We start from the raw sequence: 20,060 nt of genomic DNA, 5'->3' as shown, positions 1-20,060 counted from the left end.
AATATCAGTAAAGTGAGAACAATAACCCCCACTTACTTCAGAGAGAAACAGAGAGATCACAATATTCAGCGGAGCAAATAAACAGAAAAATAAAATGCAGTACTATCTTTAACACAATATTCAATGTAACAAATCTGTGGATCCCTAGTGATATCTGCATTGCTTACTGTACTTATTTCCTTGCTTTGCTTGAAAGAAAGTTACTGTTTGTCGTTTTTGCATTTAAGTTACCTGTAACACATTGCACTTGTTACCTGGCACTTGCTCATTAAAGCAATTATAAGTCAGCACTAAAAATTAAAAGCACTACACCCTCGCTCCCCATTGGCCCTTGTTTTCAATTATAAAGGAATTCCCAATATTATTCTAGCATGTCCAAAGGTCAGTTGTCAATCTCCTCTCCGGTCCAGCTGGTGAATATGGGAATCTTGAGGCAATGTTACAACTGCCTCATGTACACAGACAACCCTCTCCTCCTCCCAACAAATTCCAACACATGTGAGAGATGCAACCATATAGCCAAACTGGAGGCTAAGCTCTCTCAACTCAGTACTGGCATAACCAGTCAGGAGGAGAAGGAAACCACACTCACTACAATTCCAGTCTCACATAGACCTACCACGACAGCAAACCAAACACATAATCACACAAAAGCATACTCGGAGGCTCTAAATAAAGATCTGCCTAAGCAGCAGAGACCTCCAAAGCAGACACCCAAGCAACCGCTACCCCAAAACAAAACACGTGCAACACATATCTCACAAAGCCAGTGTGCCGAACAGTCACAGCCCTTAAGGCTAAACAACACACCTGATACACTTGTAATAGGTGACTCTATCGTCAGGCACACTGACGTCCCGCTCACGAGGCTGAACAAGGAGAAGGTCACGGTGAGCAGCCTGTCTGGCGCTAGGATCTGCCACATAACACAAGCACTCAGGTCACTCCAAGGCAAGTACAAATATGACTCAGTCATTGTCCATGCTCGTGTGAATGACCTGAGACGTACCTCCCTGGACTACATGAAAAGAGACATAGAGGAGCTCTCTGAGCATGTAGCCCAGGCTGGTATGACCCTGACCTTGAGTAGCATCTTACCCTCACCAAGAATGATGCCACAATATGAAGACAAGATGATCAATTTCAACAATTGGCTTAAGTATTGGTGTCATTCAAAGGGGATCCAATGCCTGTCAGCTTGGGATGATATGCACGACAAGCCACGATGCTTTGCTAGGGACGGCTTACACCTGTCACCCCTGGGCTTTCGGATATTGGCAAAGGCTCTTGCTACCCCCATAGTGCCTTTTTAGGCAAGGCTCAAAAGACAAACCCACCTCCATAGGTATCACAAGGGATAAGAAACTAAGAGTAATGCTACTCAACGCTAGAAGTCTAAACCTCAAGATGCACGCACTCGAAACTCTCCTTAGCATGGAGAACATCGATATCTGTGCAGTAACAGAAACCTGGTTCAGGACTCACAAGAGCACCCCAGCACTACCAGGTTATACCTCATACCATGCTTTTTGGCCCCAAAACGTGGATCGAACCAAAAAGGAGGGGGAGTATCGATATTCATCAAAGATACCCACACCTCCAGGTTGGTGGCAAAGCACGAAGCATCAGAGACTATCCATGTGCAACTAACAGTGGGTAAAACTGCCTTCCAGTTTATAGCCTGCTACAGACCACCCTCCCAAACCCAGGAACCCCACTTGGCCTTCCTGAGAACACTGGAAAATATGAAGGTCTCTCCAAACACCATTATATTGGGCGACTTCAACTACCCAAACATAGATTGGGAGCATTACTGTAGCTCCAACACCCTTGCCCAAAGGTTCCTAGAATTCATAAACTCAAATGCTATGGAACAACTTGTTACCACTCCCACAAGAGGGGAAAACATACTGGACCTGATCATCACCAACATGGGGACTCTATGCTCCAGACCAGAAGTGTATCCCTCACTGGTAAGATCAGACCATAAACTGATCTCACTGGATATTCACATCCCGACCCCACCCCCTGCCCAGAAAACCACAGTGAAAAGCTTCTCTAAAGCAAATTTCACACTCCTCAAAACCGAGGTGGAATCCTTCAAAGCCCCCGGGCCTGTGGAAAATACGGCCCAGACCGCAGAATCCTTTATAAATGCATTCTATGAACACCTTCAGGAATGCATGGATCATGCAATCCCAAATAAAACCAAGACCCAATCCTCCAAAGGCAGACGACCTGTTTGGTGGACCCCAGCCATAAACAAACTATACAATAGAAGGAGGAAGCTACTACATAATAGAGCAAAATCCCAAAAAGGGAAGGCATCTCTGATCAGTATTAGCAAAAAACTAAGGGCACTCATAAAATCGTCAAAGGCCAGCTTCGAGAGAAAAATTGCACAGGACACTAAAGATAATCACAAGGCTTTCTTTAGTTATGTTAGGAACCTGGGTGGGAATTCCCAGATATGCTCAGAATTAGTCCAAAATGACAGAAAATACACTGAACCCACAGACATTGCCAACATCCTAGCTGACAGGTTCAGCGCAAACTCCCCCCCCCCACCAAAAGGGCAAATATCTATCCCAGCAGAGTGCTGCCCCCCCGACATCTCAGATGCTCAGGTGGGAGCCGCCCTCTCCAAAGCAAAAAACACAGCATCAATGGGACCAGACGGTGTCCCAGGCTGCGTCCTACATGAACTCCAAGAAGAGCTAAACCCAAACATAAAACTACTGTTCAATCTCAGCCTTACTACAGGATATGTACCCAAAGAGTGGCGTACAGCAACAGTGGTCCCTCTCCACAAAGGTGGTGCCTCAACGGACCCTGGAAACTATCGCCCCATAAGCCTGACTAGCTTGGTCTGCAAAGCTATGGAAAGGATCATCATGGACCTCATAAATAAAGATATTGGGGACCTACAGACACTGGATCCTACCCAGTTTGGCTTTGTTAAGGGCAGATCCTGCCTCTTAAACCTGGTTGACTTCTTTGAAACAGTCACCAAGGCCATTGACGAAGGGAAGGTGGTCCACACAGCCTATCTGGACCACGCAAAAGCCTTTGATACAATACCCCACTCAGGCATTATAGATAAGCTCACCAGCTTAAATATAAACCCCTATGTCACTAGATGGGTTGCAAACTGGCTCAAGGACAGAACCCACATGGTTAGAATTGCTGGAGCCATGTCAGACTCCAAACCAGTTACAAGTGGCATCCCACAAGGCTCAGTCCTGGGACCTCTCTTGTTTGGTATATATTTCTCGGAGGTACAGGCCAACACGGAAGGACTGTGGCTGACCAAGTTCGCAGATGACTGCAAACTGGCGCCATAATCGACTCTCCAGCCGACACAAGCATCCTCCAAAAGGGCCTCATAGAAACAGACAACTGGTGCCAGAGCCATGGCCTCAAGCTAAACGCCAAAAGTGTATAGTCATCCCTTTGGCAAAACAAAGTGCTCACAAATTACCACATAGGTGGTAATCCATTAAGTACAGAAGAAGTCATTAGGGACCTGGGGACCCAAGTTGATAGCAATCTCTCATTTGATAACCACGTGGCCAAAGTGGTTAGAAAAACATTTTATATAGCCCACCTAATCATGAAGGGATTCACATCTAGATTAGGGGAGGTCATCGTGCCTCTCTACTCATCCCTCATCAGGCCCATAATCGAGTACACTGCCCCTTTTGGGATGTACCTTACCAAACACCTGCAGCAACTGGAAAGACCCCAAAAGTACCTCACCAAGAGGATCAAAGGGCTCAAACAGATGTCATATGCTGCCCGGTTAAAGAAACTCCAGCTCTACTCAGTGGCATACCGCCTGCTCAGAGGTGACCTGTGCCTGACGTATAAGGCCATGTCCAACCCGGAATTAAGGGACATACTGCACCTCAAAAAATCCAAATCCCATCGAGCTACACGCTCGAGAGACTTGAACCTCAGCACTGAAATAAATAGGACATGCTGGAGGGACAGATTCATAACCCAGAGGCTCCATTCACTATGGAATAAAATCCCAGTCCAGGTTAGGCAGAGTCCCTCATTGACTCTCTTCAAGAGGAATCTTGATGAGTGGATGGGAGATCATAGGTTTACCCCGGGTATCACTTCTGTGTCACTGTTAGACAGAGGCACAGTATACTACCCTCGAAAAACTGCATTGCAAAATTAATTTAAAATGGGTGGCGAAAGCCAAACATACTCTGGATAGGCTTATAAATGCCCTAGGGCAGATAGCCTAGTATGAACCTATGAACCTAAATAAATAAACAGAAAAATAAAATGCAGTACTATCTTTTAACACTGTAAGTTTGTACTTATCTCAGCTTGTAATACAGTTGTTGTAGGTATATAGCAGTTAACCAAACAGCTCAAATATTCAGCTATTCAGCAGATAAGAGATAAAATATTGGATGTGTTATGGTGCAAGTAGACAGCAAGGAACTGTATAAGAAGAGAGCTGGGGTGGCAGAAAGCATGGTAAAAGAGGTGGCAGGGTGATACCAGGATACAGGCCTGGCAAACATTCTCAGAAATGCTGTGTCTGCCAGGAGCCAGCCTACTGTGGTAATAGAGGATTATGAGGTTTAATGAATGCCTGCAGAAGAGGCCAAGAAGGTGGGGAGTCTCAGACTAGTCAGAAGATAGGATGACATAAAAAAATCTGGCTGGAGGTTTGAACTAAGATGGAAAGGGTGTCACTAATTTAGAAAAAGGGAGGAGGACTTAGCAGAAAGAAGGGAAAAAGGCAGAAAACGGAACAAGCCAGGATAATGCATAACATGTCTAGGTAGTGTTACCATGCAGAACGAGGAGTTTTTATATGTTATATAATTGTTTATAGAAATCACGTTACTAACTCATTATAAAAGCAAGCCTAAATACATAAAATAAAAAATGCCATCAGAATTAAAAATAAAGGAGATTAAAATATAGTGCCTATAAACCTTTCCTACAATAATGCATCTAAAAAGTCCATTACTAGCATGCTAAATCAAATTACAAAATGTTCCAGTGTGTGTATTACATTTTTCTGAAACATATTTTTTCCACAAATTGATTTCATCAACTTTTATATACACATGCACATTGCACAAATGTCCACACACACACACAGACACACACACACAGACACACACAGGCACACACACACACACACACACACACACACACACACACACACACACACACACACACACACACACACACACACACCTATACAAATGTATATATGCGTGTGTGTGTCTGTGTGTGCACATACATACCTGCTCATGTTTGTATGCCATTGCATTGTCTCTATCTTTTATTGTGACTTGAAAGTGAAACATATGGTATCACTGTCACGTGTGACTGTTATATTATGTACTGCATATATGTGTATGCATGGATCTATCTATCTATCTATATATATATATATATATATATATATATATATATATATATATATATATGTGTGTGTGTATATATATATATATATATATATATATATATATATATATATATATATATATAGTTCCACTTCTAACCATCAAAATTTCAAAAGATCGAAGTTCAGATCATCGAGACCCCCTGCACTCTCCCTACGTTAATATTCTAACTCCAAGACCGCACTACAGTGGAGTAAAGGGAAATCTCCCATTTAGCGCAATATGCAGAAGCACTAAACGGGAGATTTTCCATACCCTATCTGTAGTGCCATCACACAGATGGCACATAGACACACACAGTATACAGGTGCCCTGCAAAAACACAAACATTCTCCCACCTACACTAACCTTTTTCTTCCCCTTCAAACCTTCGACATTTTCAAACTCGATGTTCTGGTCTCGATGATCTGAACTTCGATGTTTTAAACCTTTGATGGTTTGAAGGGGAACCGTATATATATATATATATATATATATATATATATATATATATATATATAGATATATATACACACACATATGTGTTCGTGTGTGTGTGTGTGTGTGTGTGTGTGTGTGTGTGTATGGGTGGGTCACATAATGTCAGTTACATTTTAGCAATGCTAGAAATAACCATATTGTTTCAGGAATGCCTGCAGTATTTCATGTCATATTTCACTGTATATTATATTCACATAAGGTACGGGTCTGTGCATGAGTATATTATATAATTTTATATACTTGGCTATTCTCATGTTTACAGTTTGATTTTTTTTCTTTTTTTTAATTATGATTCTTTATATTGCTTTGATATTTAATTGTAAACTGTTCTGTTGCAGCACTGATGAGTTCATGATTCACTTCACATAAAATTCTGATTGTAATATTTTCTGTCTGTGTCAGATCATGCACATGTATTTGATAACTTTTCATGCATACATGTAGCAGTTACTGCTGAACAGAACACTACAATGAGCTAACACCATTTCATAATGCCAACCCGCAGTGTTTATGTTTTACACTGCTGCACATCCCACATATTACTTTACTTAGTACAATTTGCTGAATGTTAATATGAACTTTGTTGTCAGGTATTGAATGTAACAGTTGTATTTTCTAGCCACTCTTAGGAAATACTTTTGCTGACTTGCTGTACTATTTTTGTCATGTTTTTTTTTCTGATGTTTTTTTTCTGATGGTTTTTTTCTGATGTTTTTTTTCTGATGTTTTTTTTCTGATGTTTTTTTTTCTGATGGTTTTTTTTCTGATGTTTTTTTTCTGATGGTTATCCACATCATTATGTTCTCAACCTCTTTGGTGGACTGAATTAAAGGGTTATGAGCGTAGTAAAATTTCCAATCTACAGTAATCAAAACAAATGTAAAAGTACTATATCAACTCTTATCTATAAAACAGTGCAACACAATTTATTGGCTGCAGTACTTAGAACGAAGCCTCATGGCACATCCATTATAGCCATGGTGGAAATTATGTCAGAGTTTCTTTTGTGCTCAAGTAAGTTGTATTCCCTTTGTTCCATTACCCGTTACATTTTCATGTTGCAGACTGCTGTCATGCATTGCTAGTGACATTATTATGGCACCAGTTTCTTTCTTTCTTTTTGTCTATTTCAAGCAGCAAATTATTTTAATGTGACTTCATAAATCCCTTTACTTTGAATATTACTGAAGTAAACTCCTGGCTGCTGTAATACATATGCTAGTCAGAAGCTTCCATTTGGCATCATGGGTTTTAAGCCATTTCACAATACCATTTTTATCTTCAGCTTGCAAGAGGTTGTCCACTTATCCTCTTGGTGGTAACTCTTTGTTAATTGTTCATTAATAATAGATGATAATATTTCATTCACTGGACTTGCATGAGCCTTGAATTCACAGTGTTGCACTGTGTCATATACCACTGATGTTGATCTTGTCCATTGTATACAACCACTGGTTGTACTTATACTGCATTCAAGCAGTAGGTATCAAGTCCTTAATAAGGATGCTTCAGTTTAGAGAAGACAGATTATATTATGCAGAGAAAAATGACAGGCGATCAGATATCTGACAACTAATCTTATAGTGTAAGAGGGATCAGATGCCCTGATCATACCCTGTTCATTTACTATTAGTTAAACCATCACACTTTTTTGTTCCATATCTGTCTGGATATAAAAAATACCCTTTGATAGCTAATACGTATGGAAAAACTGCATCTCCCTAAGTTTCTGTTTGTCTCAGTCCATTGTGGCTTATCTCATAAATGAAATCATTTTATTCTTATTTTTCCTAAGGTTCTGTGGTGGCTTGATCAAAGACATAAAAAGGAAGCTTCCTTTCTTTGCCAGTGACTTCTATGATGCCCTGAGTATCCAGTCACTTTCCACCACCCTGTTCATCTATTTAGCCACTATAACCAATGCCATCACCTTTGGAGGCCTGCTGGGGGATGCTACTGACAATATGCAGGTAAGGCCTTAATTGTTGAAATAGATTTTCATTACTGGGTGCATATAATCCCATTTATTTAAGTATTTGTGTACTTATGCATGTATGTATTTATTTATTTATTTATTTATTTAGCGTAGAAATTCCACTACTACTCAGTCATTGCTTTTTATTGAATGTGTATTTTTGTAATATTTTTAATGAGTAACCCACAACTGCTTTTAAATATCCCTTTTCATGGATAACTAGAGAGAGTTTAAAGTCATATAATATACATGTGCAGACAGATGTGATGAAACACAGGTCCACAAGATATAACTTGTTAGCAGCTACTAAACTTATTCTGTATACTAGTCCGCCAGGCATATATACTCTCACTTTGCTCTCAAAATTGTAGTTCTGTTTTCCTGGAGATTCCTGGATAGCAATCCCAGAATAACTCAAAACATTTCTAACACCATTAAGTCCTCCTATTGCTTCAAATTGAAAGTCACACTTCGTAAAGGTTTGTGACATTTTGACTGGCATTTCATAAGTCAGCCTCAGTGTGCTTTATATTTAGTTGCATATTTGGTAATGTTCTCTTCTTTCTTTTTTCTGTTTTCATTGTTTAGTGAGTATGTATTGTCACTTAGAGTGCTATTTTAATGAGGTAATGGGCAGCACAATTGACTGACAGCTTTTTGTCTAGTTTAGCATTGCATAAATGTCCTTGACAAATTTTGACATACCCAGGTGTTGGTCACTGTAGATCTGATATATTACTGCTCTGTAGCATTTTGTTACCCAAGGCTGATTTTAGCAGTACACAATAAACAAATGATATAGCAAGCATTACTGTTTGACCCTAGGTGGTCTTTATTCCAAAATTATAAAAACTCCAAGAAAAAACAGCCAAGCTAGAATTTTCAGTGTATGATAGCTTATGTGAAGTCCACTACTTACCCAGGTCAGTAATTAAGGAATTTCAATCCTCACCACTGACTCCACTGTGAGACCATCGCTTAAACAGGAGTCCTATTTCGCAATTTCTCCTCAGAACATAACAGGAACACACTCTGTAACTTGGGAATGGACTGTATACTTCTGTCCACCTCAAATATAACTCCTTATTACAGACTTCAGTGTTCCAGTTTAAGACCTCTGGTACACACATAGTTAAATAAATTAAATCTCACACATCCAAACACTTCTGGGAAAGCCTGACACAGATTTCCAACTGTCTCCCTTCCCCAAAAATAATACAGTAGAATGCTGCCACCAATAAGAGCATCTACATGCCCTTTGAAAGGGGTGTCCCATTATTAAAATTAGATATGAAAACAAATGGTAGCATGTGACCTAAAGCAGCCAGCCTTTTTAGAGTGGTCTGGGAATTATCAAAGCAGGTATAAGCACTCTAAAATCACTAAATAATACACTGATTGACCAGCCACAATGTAAGATAATAAAAAGATTTAATAAGCAAAATTATTAAAAAATGTAAAACAGTAAGTTCAATAAACAGACAGAATTCAATCACCAGGAAAATGAAATTAATACTGAAGGATAGAAATCCGACATTTAAGGAAAACTTTGACTGATTTGCTATAATGTCCTATGTAAGTGAAGAACACTGTCCCTGATCTAAATTAAATATTACAACAGAGCAAAGGCAGGCTTACAGTTCCTGGCAAATCCTTTAGAAATCCATTGCTCAGTACAACTGTGAGCACAACTCAACTCAAATTAGCTGTGAAGTCAGCACAACTGAACTTCTGAACTCAACTAAACTAAACTTCAACTGTCTTAAGCAGGTTCTTTCATAGACTAGGTTAACTGTTTCAATTGTTCTAGTTCTTATTTGCATTTCAATGTTTGAAAATCAACAGACAGCTGTTTATTAAAGTTCCTTCCTGTCTTTCAGTCTCTGAAAATAAACACAGAGCAACTGTAAACATAGCTCTCAACCTTCCATCTTCAAAATGAGGAACACTAGCCCTCATAATGTGGAACAAATGGGCAAAATGTGGAACATGTACTAATGGCATACTAACAACTTCAGCTGGGAAGGTCATAGGATGGTTAAAATATGTGGGTTTTACTTATAAAGAAGATATTTTAATGAATTAATATTATTTATTTCTATTTACCATGGATTTCATTAAAAAAAATTCCCAACACTAAATGTGTTACAGACCCTTTCAATGTGGAACTTCATGGAACTTCGAAGAACATGAACTTTTTAAGACCCCAAATGAGGTACGTTCCTCGTAATGAGGTACACTTGAGAGGCATGACTGTAAACATTCCAATGACATCATCTGTAGATTAGCTGCCTCTGAGACATCCTGCATCCAGAATCTCCATCACAAACATGTGCAGTTAGAAATGTAAAAGAACACTGTTCAACTCTTCAAACATCCTGTAGAAACAGAGATCCAATCAACATGTGAGTACTTATTTACAATATCCCAGCTAGTCATGTAATGCACAGGCCAAACTGAAATCATGTACAAACCTCCAGCCAGACATGCCAGCACAGATGACAGTGTCTAATTTCTTCACACCTTAAACTTCTTATGATAGAGACCCTGGGATATATGCAAATGACGCTTTAAGGACATCAAGTGTTTCCACTCCATGGCTTCCAAATGCCCTTGTCTTTTTACTTTTAAGTCTTTACGTATACTTAAGGCCAATAAAGTCAAACACCACTAGCTGTAGATATGCATAGTTCAGCATTTTGTTGATCTTATCAGTCCAGCATATGTGGATTGTTTGGCTATACCTTAGATACATAGGGTCATTAAACCTTTTGTGGTGCCTGCAAAATATCCCAACTAACATCCAAACTAAAGGGTAAAAAGTTCACACAGACAAACCATTCAGTAAAAACTGCACAAAAAATCCAGCCAAATTAAAGTTTTCACTGTGTGATACCTTAATCTTGCTAAAAGTAATGGCAAGCTATCAACTCCCTAATTAAACCAGACAAAACTACTAGTCCATCTCCCACCTACATCAATGACAACATGGACATAGCCTCTCAATTTAATCACCACTTTGCAGAATCCATAATGGTACTATCCAGCCAATTGTCCAAATGCAACCCTCCACATATCCCAGCTAAGTGTCTAGATAACATTCCTCCCCCTTACTCTCTCACCTGTTCCCACCTCCAAAATTTAAAAACTACTTTTGAAATTAAAACCCACTACCCTTGGAGCTGATAATGTACCTGCCAACTTTCATTATCATACCCCGTTTCTATCCTCATAAACTGCTCCATAAAAGAATCCTACATCCCTCAGCTGTGGAAAGTATCTTACATTATTCCTCTTCATAAAGGCAGTAATTCCTATGACTTCTCTAATTACCGTCCTATAGCTATTCTGTCTCCCCTTTCCAAGCTGCTATAGAAGTGTATTCACTCTCAAGTCATGTATTTCCTGAACACACACAAACTCCTCTCCACCACACAACATGGGCTCCGGCCACACCACAGTACAACTACCGCTCTTCTCTCATTTACCAATCTAGTAAAGCAACACAAAAATTACTATAACTATACATCTGCTATACTTTTGGATCTATCCAATCGTTTGATATGGTCTCACACCCCCTACTATTAGATTCACTAGTGTCCCTATCCTTTGCCCCTTCTATTATTACCTGGTTCAAGAACTATCTAGCTGATAGGCAACAGTCTGTCCAATGGCAAGGGGCACTATCTCCTTTACTTTCAACCTACATAGGTGTACCACATGGCTCAGTACTAGTCCCACTTCTCTTTTCTATCTACACTAAGAATTTACATACCTCCACCCAGCATGCCACACTCATACAGTATTTGGATGATTCGACTTTAATCTGCTCAGCCCCCTCTCTTTTCATTCTCCAGCAACAGACCCAGGAATCCTTTAGCTCTGTGCAAAGTTGGATCACAAATATCCAACTCATCCTTAACCCTAATAAAACTAAATTGTTTTTATTTACCCCAACAAATCAATGTTTGCTCCTCTTTCCTTTTCTATTACCTCCAAAAATGGTTCTATCATTTCTCCTTCTGCACATACCAAACTACTCAGTGTTGAGAGTGACAATAACCTTCTCTTTGATGTCCATATCTCTCAAACCATCACAAAGGTTCACAAGAAATGGGCTCATTATACAGACACAAAGACTTCCTCTCAGATGAAGCATGGATCACCCTAGACCAAACTCACCTTTTGTCCACACTAATGTATGCAACACCAATTCTTACCTATATCAGAAAACCTGACCTTGACAAACTTGAGTCTTGCTATAATAATATTGCAAAATTTGCTAACAACCCCACCTTCAGATCCCATCATTGTCTAGCTCTAAGGGACTTAAAATGGTTAGAATTTCCTCAGCTACTAAATTACCACCAACTGGTTGCTGCCTATAACAGTCTGAAGTATCCTGATAAAACCCCATCACTAAGTCAATTACTTACCTACTGTGCAATAAATCGTACACTCCGCTCTAGTGACAAATCACTTCTATACATCTCTAGGGCTAACGACACTGCTGGAAAAGCAGTATTCTCCCACACTTTTGCTAAAAACTGGAACAACCTCCCCCCATCATTGACCTCTATCCCCACCACCTCACACTTCAAAAACTCTTTAAAATCACATCTCATAAGCACCTGGCTTTGCCCATGCATAACCTAAAAACACTGCTTAAGCGCTGTGAAAAGTTGAAAGGCTTATTAATTGCCTAATGTAAATGCTACAGTTGTTTACTTCCAATATTTTCTTTATCCCTTTAATACAGGTACTTCATTTTAACATGATGTATGTCATGACTCTCACTGCTAATTGTATTTAGTCTGTTCAGCTGCTGAGTTCTATCCTGTCTGTTTTACATTTCTGTCTTACAAACTGGATTTTTGGTATTACAATATGTTATCAGTTTTTACTACTATGTATTAAATTGTAATATTTCTGTTAATATATGTGAAACTTTTCTCCCCGGGCCTCTGCTGTAAATGGACCTGGTCCAGTTGGACTGTCCCAGTTAACAAATGTAAAATAAATAAATAAATGAAATAAATGTTAGAGGCCCATGGGATATATGCAAATGCCCACTTAAGGACATCAAGTGCTTCCAAAGTCATGGTCATTTGGGAGCCATGTAGGGGGAACACTTGAGCTTTTTACCCTCTGGTTTGAATGTCTTAAAAATCATAATGACTATTAGAGCCCAAGCTAAATTGTCATGCACTCCTTCTCCTTTGATCCTAGTTAGAAAATATAAAAAGTTTAAATGAGCTCTATTTTTGTGTTTGCTGACACAGTTATTTAAACCCAGCACGTTGCTTCTGGAAGGCAATGCAAAAAGGGAAATACTAGAAGGAAACCTTTCTGATTAGGAAGCAAACTGATGAATCCAAATGTGTGTGAGCCAGTCTTTGCATTCCACATACTGTGATAGACGTCTCCTCCCTTTCCTAATAATGTGTCCCCACTGTGAAGTTAGGAGATACAGAATGACTTGAACAGATGAGAAATGCATAAATCTTGTATAACCCATAGAATTGTATGCTTCATTATGAAATTCAGTGGACGCTGGATATAATTTAAATTAAAAAAAACTCATAATTCTAAAATAGATTTAATGATATTGTGCTTTTGGTAAAATCTCTACTGTTCTAGCACATTCTAACAGTAAGCCTTCATGATTATTTCCCTGTACTTGTATAACAAATGATTTTGTTTTCTACCCTATTTTCCATTGTACCTCACCCCTTACAGTTTTTGGTAGAGTCCTGAACTCAGGCTACAAAACATCTAATGTGAAACCCCTGGGGACCTCAGCACTCAGTACTGTTGGTTCTGCCCGGTGTGATGATTTTTCTTCTGATGTTCTTCATTTCACCTTAGGTTCCCTTAGGTTAATTTCCACTAACGTTAAGTTTGACTTTACATTTTCAGGCCTGTTTGTGATTCAGTTGTTAGCATTTGCTTGTAATTTATTTTAATTCTTCAGGGTATTTATATAAATAAAGACATGATATGATTGCTCTTAGTTCTCATAATAAAGATGCACCAGATACCACTTTTCTTGATTTCTGTCATTGCTGGCTGTGATGCCTGAAGACATGATAGTTTCTTGAACAGAAAACCAGCAAATGTTTCCTTCCTCTAGAAATCAGCACAGCCACAACCTGTGTCATTTAGAGGTACTTAAAAGCCAACATTAAGTTTTACCTGCGCTTAAGAGTTAATGTCATTTTGCCACTTTAACTTATTACTCATGCTTTGTTATTATTCCTTCATTTGTGAAGTGACTAGTTACAGCCATTTGAATGTCTGAAACTGAAGCCTTAGTTCTTAGATCACTGTAATTTCATTAGCAGATATTCAACAGTTTTGTGTGCATGTCATACTTTTTTGATGTATCTAAAGAACAACAGTATCTGCATCTCAGTATTTCTGTAGTGCAAGATTTTATTTCTGTAGCAACAGGTTTAATAAAGGAAAGTAAAATGCACAACTTGTCTCATGCAACACAATTGTGCAGTTAGTACAGGCTACCGTTGGTGTTTTGATGGTATCCAGAACACGTTGTTAGGTAAAGATCCTTTCTCAGATAACCTGTACAGCCGTTAGAGTACATGGTTATAATGGTGGTGACAATGTAGCCTCCTTACACTTCATTTATCTGATTATTCTTTAGTAAGTGGATAAGCATGCTGCACAAAAATGCATTGTACACCCTTTCTACAGTGTAATAAAAATGTATGGTTCACAGGAAACAAATTCAAATCTAACATTTAAAAAGACAAAAGAAAAAGTGCAGCACAACATATATGACATAGTATAGTTTGGTGTCATATAATCAAAAATGTCTTCTCAGAAGTCCCAAACAAAATCTACTAAATGTAGTAGCCAGTTTTTTTAGTTTCAGCACTCAAATCTGTTTCTTTGAGCTCAGCACTTGTTCAGAACTCATTGCAAACACTAAATAAGCTACAAATTACTACAGCAATCGACTTTCCTCAGTTGTGTAGAGGAAAACAGTTTTTAGTACTTAATAAATAAGCATCTATCCAGGCATGTCTAAGGGTCAGCTCCCGGTGTTTTCTCCTGCCTACCTGATGAATCTGGGCATCTTGAGGCAATGCAGCAATTGCCTCATGTACGCAGACAACCCTGTCCTCCTACCACCCAACACTACAACCTGTGAGAGATGCACTTATGTAGCCAAACTGGAAGCAAAGCTCTATTCACCCAAGGCTGGAGTAGACAATCAAGAAGAGAAGGTAAACACTTGCACCACACCACACTCATCAAATAGTCCCTCAAAACGTACACCACCAAAACACACACATAGAAACACAAAACACACACCTATATTCACAGAGGCCCTCAATAAAAATTGTCCCAAGCAACAGGGACCTCCAAAGCAGAAACGCAAGCAACCTCCACCCCCCCAACACAACCCAAATGACACATAGCCTACAAACTCAGTGTGCCACTCAATAAGGCATAACAACGTACCCAACACTCTAGTCATAGGTGACTCTATAGTCAGGCACACTGATGTTCCATTCACCAAGCTAAACAAGGAGAAAGTTACTGTCAGCTGCCTGTTGGGTGCCAGGATCCGCCACATAATGCACGCACTCAGGTCACTCAACAACAAGTACAAGTATGATTCTGTCATTGTCCATGTTGGTGTAAATGACCTCAGATGTACCTCCCTGGACTACATGAAAAGAGACATGGAGGAGCTGTCTGATCTTGTAGCCCAGGCAGGTATGACCCTAGCCCTGAGTAGCATCCTGCCATCACCCAGAATGATACCACAATACAAGGACAACATGATTGACTTCAACAATTGACTAAGCTTCTGGTGTCATTCTAAGGGGATCCAGTATCTGTATGCCTGGGGTGACATGATCGACAAACCACAATGCTTTGCCAGAGATAGCCTGCACCTGTCGCCCTTGTGATTTCAGATACTGGCTAAGGCTCTTGCCACCCCATAGTACCTTTTTTAGGCAAGGTTCAAATGACAAATTCACCACTGTAACAGGTACAAGCAAGCAAAATCTGAGAGTAATACTACTCAATGCTAGAAGTCTAAACTTCAAAATGCACTCACTTGAGGCACTTCTTAAAATGGAGAACATCGACATCTGTGCATTGACAGAGACCTGGTTCAAGGCTCCAGAGAGCACCCCTGCATTACCAGGCTATAATTCTTACCACACCTTTCAGCCACCTAACCTGGACCGACACATTAAAGGCAGAGGTGTGTCCATATTCATTAAGAATATCCACACATCCAGGCTATTTGCTCAGCATAATGCATCTGAGGTTATCCAAGTGCAACTAACTCTGGGCAAGACCGCAATCCAAATTGCAGCTTGCTACAGATCCCCCACCATGCCTCAGGATTCCCACTCCTCATTTCTTGATACATTGGAAAATATTAGGGTATAACCTAACAACCTAATAATGGGTGTTTTCAACTACCCCACCATTAACTGGGAAAACTAATCATGGACCAACTCTTGTGCCCAACGTTTTCTGGAATTCATAAATTTCAATGCCTTGGATCAACTTATCCACACCTCCATCAGGGGCAGCAGTATCCTAGACCTAGTCCTTACCAACATAGGCAACTGGTGTTTCACACCAGAGGTCAATTCCTCTTTGGTCAGATCTTACCACAAGCTAATCACCCTAGACATCCACATCCCGCCCCCACCCCCCCATTAGGGAAACCACCGTAAAAATTTTCTCTAAAGCCAACTTCATGCTTCTTAAGACAGAAGTGGTAAACTTCATGCCACCTATGCTGACAGACAGTAGAGGTGCGACTGCTGAATCCTACACAAATGCACTTTATAAGCACTTACACGAGTGCATGGATCGTGCAATCCCTAACAGAACCAAGATGCTATCGTCCAATAAAAGGAAGCCAATCTGGTGGTCCCCTGCCATAAACAAACTCTACAACAGAAGAAAGAAACTGTTGCAACAAAGAGTAAAATCCCATGATTGGAGGAACTCCCTAATCAGCCTCAGTAAGAAGCTGAGATCCCTCATAAAATCCTCCAAAGCTAGTTACGAAAACAAAATCGCCACTGATTCTAAAGACAGCCACAAAGCATTCTATAGCTATGTCAAGAATCTCAATGGCAACACTCAGATCTGCTCTGAGTTACAGCACAAAGGCACTAAATATACTGAACCAACTGATATTGCTAGCATTCTGGCAGATAGGTTCACTGCTAACTTTACCCCCGTCTCATCCCCTAAAGGGCCCATCTCTATACTGGAAGAATGCAAAGTTCCTATAATCACGGCTGCACAGGTAAAAAACATACTCTCCAAAGCCAAGAACACAGAATCCATGGGACCTGACAACATCCCCATCTGCGTTCTACATGAATTACAGAATGAACTGGCATCCCACCTAAGTACCATGTTCAATCATAGCCTCACCTCAGGCTTTGTGCCCATTGAATGGCACACAATGATGGTTATCCCACTCCACAAAAGGGGAGCCCATCACAGACCTCCAGAACTACCGCCCCATTAGCCTGATGAGCTTGGTCTGCAAGGCTAATGATGTTGACATCCTACAAAAGGGCCTCACTGAGACAGTTGCCTGGTGTCAAAGCCATGGCCTCAAGCTCAATACCAAAAAGTGCATTGTCATCCCTTTTGGTAAAAACTCTGTGCCCATGAACTACCACATATGCAATAGTCTACTTAACACAGAATGTGTGATAAGAGACCTTGGGACACAGTTGGACAGTAGTCTCTCCTTTGATAATCACATTGCCACAGTAGTCAGGAAATCCTTCTACGTGGCGCACCTCGTCACAAAAGGTTTCTCATCCAAGAAAAAAGAGGTCATTGTTCCCCTCTACTCATCACTCATTAGACCCATTATAGAGTACAATGCCCCTTTTGGTATGTACTTCACAAGACATCTACAACAACTGGAAAGACCGCAGAAATACCTCACAAAGAGGATTGCCGGCTTCAAACAAATGCCCTATGCAGACCGTCTCAAAAAACTCCCGCTTTACTCCGTTGCATATTGCCTGCTCAGAGGCGATCTCTGCCTAACATACAAAGCTATGTCAAACCCAGAGCTGTTGGACAAGCTCCACTTAAAGAAATCCCAATCCCTCCAAGCTACACATTCTAGGGACCTAAACCTTGTCACCACAATAAACAGAACATGATGGAGGGATAGATTCCTCTCAGAGACTTCCCATACTCTGGAACAAACTACCTATCTATATCAAACAAAGCTCTTCATTATTTATTTGTTTTATTTATTTCCAGTTTGATATCCGGGGATGTCCACTGGGCCCGAAAGCTCGTTTTCAGTGGAGGCCCAGGGAGAAAAGCTCCATATTACAGACACTTTGCACACTTAAAGCTCCATATTACAAACACATTGCACACTTAAACAATTTACAAACAAGTAAAAATAAGATTTTTATACAATTGTATTGTTAGCACAGAAAAAATACACATACATATAAAATGCAAATTAAGTAAATCAGAAGAGAAGTGTAGGAAAAAGGAGGCGCAAAGAAATAAAGGAGAAGAAATGCCAGGAGGAGGAGAAAAAAAAAAAAAAGAACAGTTAGACAAAGATTCATTTTATGTTTGTGGTAAAAGATACATTTTACGGTAATCGTCAAAGATACAGTTGCTAGAAGAGGCATTATAGGCAGTGGGGAAGTGAAGATATAAAAAGTATTTACATTGAGTTTATACAGGGGGAAAAATGATAAAGAAGTTGAGGGTGGGGAGCTGAAGAAAGAGTTGGAAGAAGAGGGGCAGGAGAGAGAATAAGGAAAAGGGATGTTATAGGATCTAGGTAGGAAGTATACAATTACATTTCCGGTTTTGGGAGAGGTGAGAATGGAGTAGAGATTTGAATTGTTCAGGGCTTGTAGTGATTCTTAGCAGGGGAGGAAGCAAGTTCCATTTTTTTGCTATAGTATAAGAAAGTAGTAGGTGGCCAAGGGGTCATTTAGGTTTGTGCACTGAAAGAAGATTTTGGTGGGCTGATCTTAGGGGCCTTAGAGGAGTGTAGAAAGGCAAGATATTAGATAGTGCAGGGCAAGCAGTGGGTTTAAAAATTAGTTTGGGGGCAGTAGTAAGTTGGAGGTATTCAAGATGATTAGGGAGTTCTAGCCATTGAAGACTATGGAGGGAGATGCAATGGTGTGTAGAATGAGTAGAGTTAGTAGTGAATTTGGCAATTTTGTTGTAGCAGCGTTCTAGTTTTGAGGAGATAGAAGCTGTGAGGTTGGTTAGAAGAGGAGCACCATACAATAGAAAAGGCAGGAGGAAGGTGGAGGCGAGGGTTTGTCTTGAAGCTAATGATAGAAAGGGAGCGTTTCTATAAAGCATACCGAGCTTCTGATGGTTTTTTTTTATCTTTAGTTGAATATGAGTATTAAATTTCAGGTGTTCATCAATGGTAACACCAAGTAGTTTGGCACAAGTAACAACTTCTATTGAGGAGTGGGAAAGGCTGGTGATCTTGAAAGAGTGTTTATCAAGTGGGAGAGCTTTTGAGGGGGAGAAAAGAATGATATGTGATTTATTAGCATTAAGGGAGAGATGGTTTTGAAGCATCCAGTTCTCTGTAGTTGTGAAGGCCAGTTGGGTCTTGGCCTGGAGCTCGGGAAGGCTATTAACATTAGCACTCTTCAAAAAAATGATGATTGGATGGGAGGTAGGAAATTCACTCCCGGGGATCACTTCTGTGGCTCTGCTTGCCAGGGGCACAGGAAAATAATTTTCTTGGGTGGTGAAACCCAGGGTACCTTTTGGCTAGGCTTTATGTAGGCCCTAGGGCCAGTAGCCTAGTACCTACCTATGAACCTATGTGCACACCATGTGGAAGGCTAGGGCAGAGAGAGGATTGTATCATGTGTGTAGCCCTCTTAATTCAGGACACAGACTGTAGCTGTTTGTTCATCATGTCCCTAACCTTAACCCCTAAGATGAGTACTTTAGCACTGTAGGGAGTCCTATGCCCCCCCCCCATATGTGCTTGCACTCACACACATACCCATGAGGCTACCACCAATGTCATCAGTCTATACATAATGTGCCTCCACTTACAAGACAGCAGTTGGATAACTGAAAGGTACTTCACCCTCCCCTTAAGATGAACAAGCCAG

At 40.1% G+C, this 20,060-nt stretch overlaps 1 protein-coding gene across 2 annotated transcripts in view; it reads left to right on the top strand.

The window, feature by feature from the left end:
- The window catches only part of SLC4A4 (solute carrier family 4 member 4), a 1,959,050-nt gene that overhangs the window by 1,540,839 nt on the left and 398,151 nt on the right, over nt 1–20,060 (top strand). For both annotated transcript variants that reach the window (XM_044061142.1, XM_044061141.1), the window contains one exon: nt 7,720–7,894. In XM_044061142.1, the coding sequence (XP_043917077.1) occupies nt 7,720–7,894 (175 nt within the window). The remainder of the gene's footprint in view (nt 1–7,719; nt 7,895–20,060) is intronic.

The sequence above is a fragment of the Protopterus annectens genome, chromosome 2.part0, assembly GCF_019279795.1.
Source record: "Protopterus annectens isolate FY-2018-M chromosome 2.part0, PAN1.0, whole genome shotgun sequence".
Classification (NCBI taxonomy): Eukaryota; Metazoa; Chordata; order Ceratodontiformes; family Protopteridae; genus Protopterus; species Protopterus annectens.
Note: the sequence above shows the minus strand (reverse complement) of the source record. Positions and strands in the feature narration are given on the sequence as shown.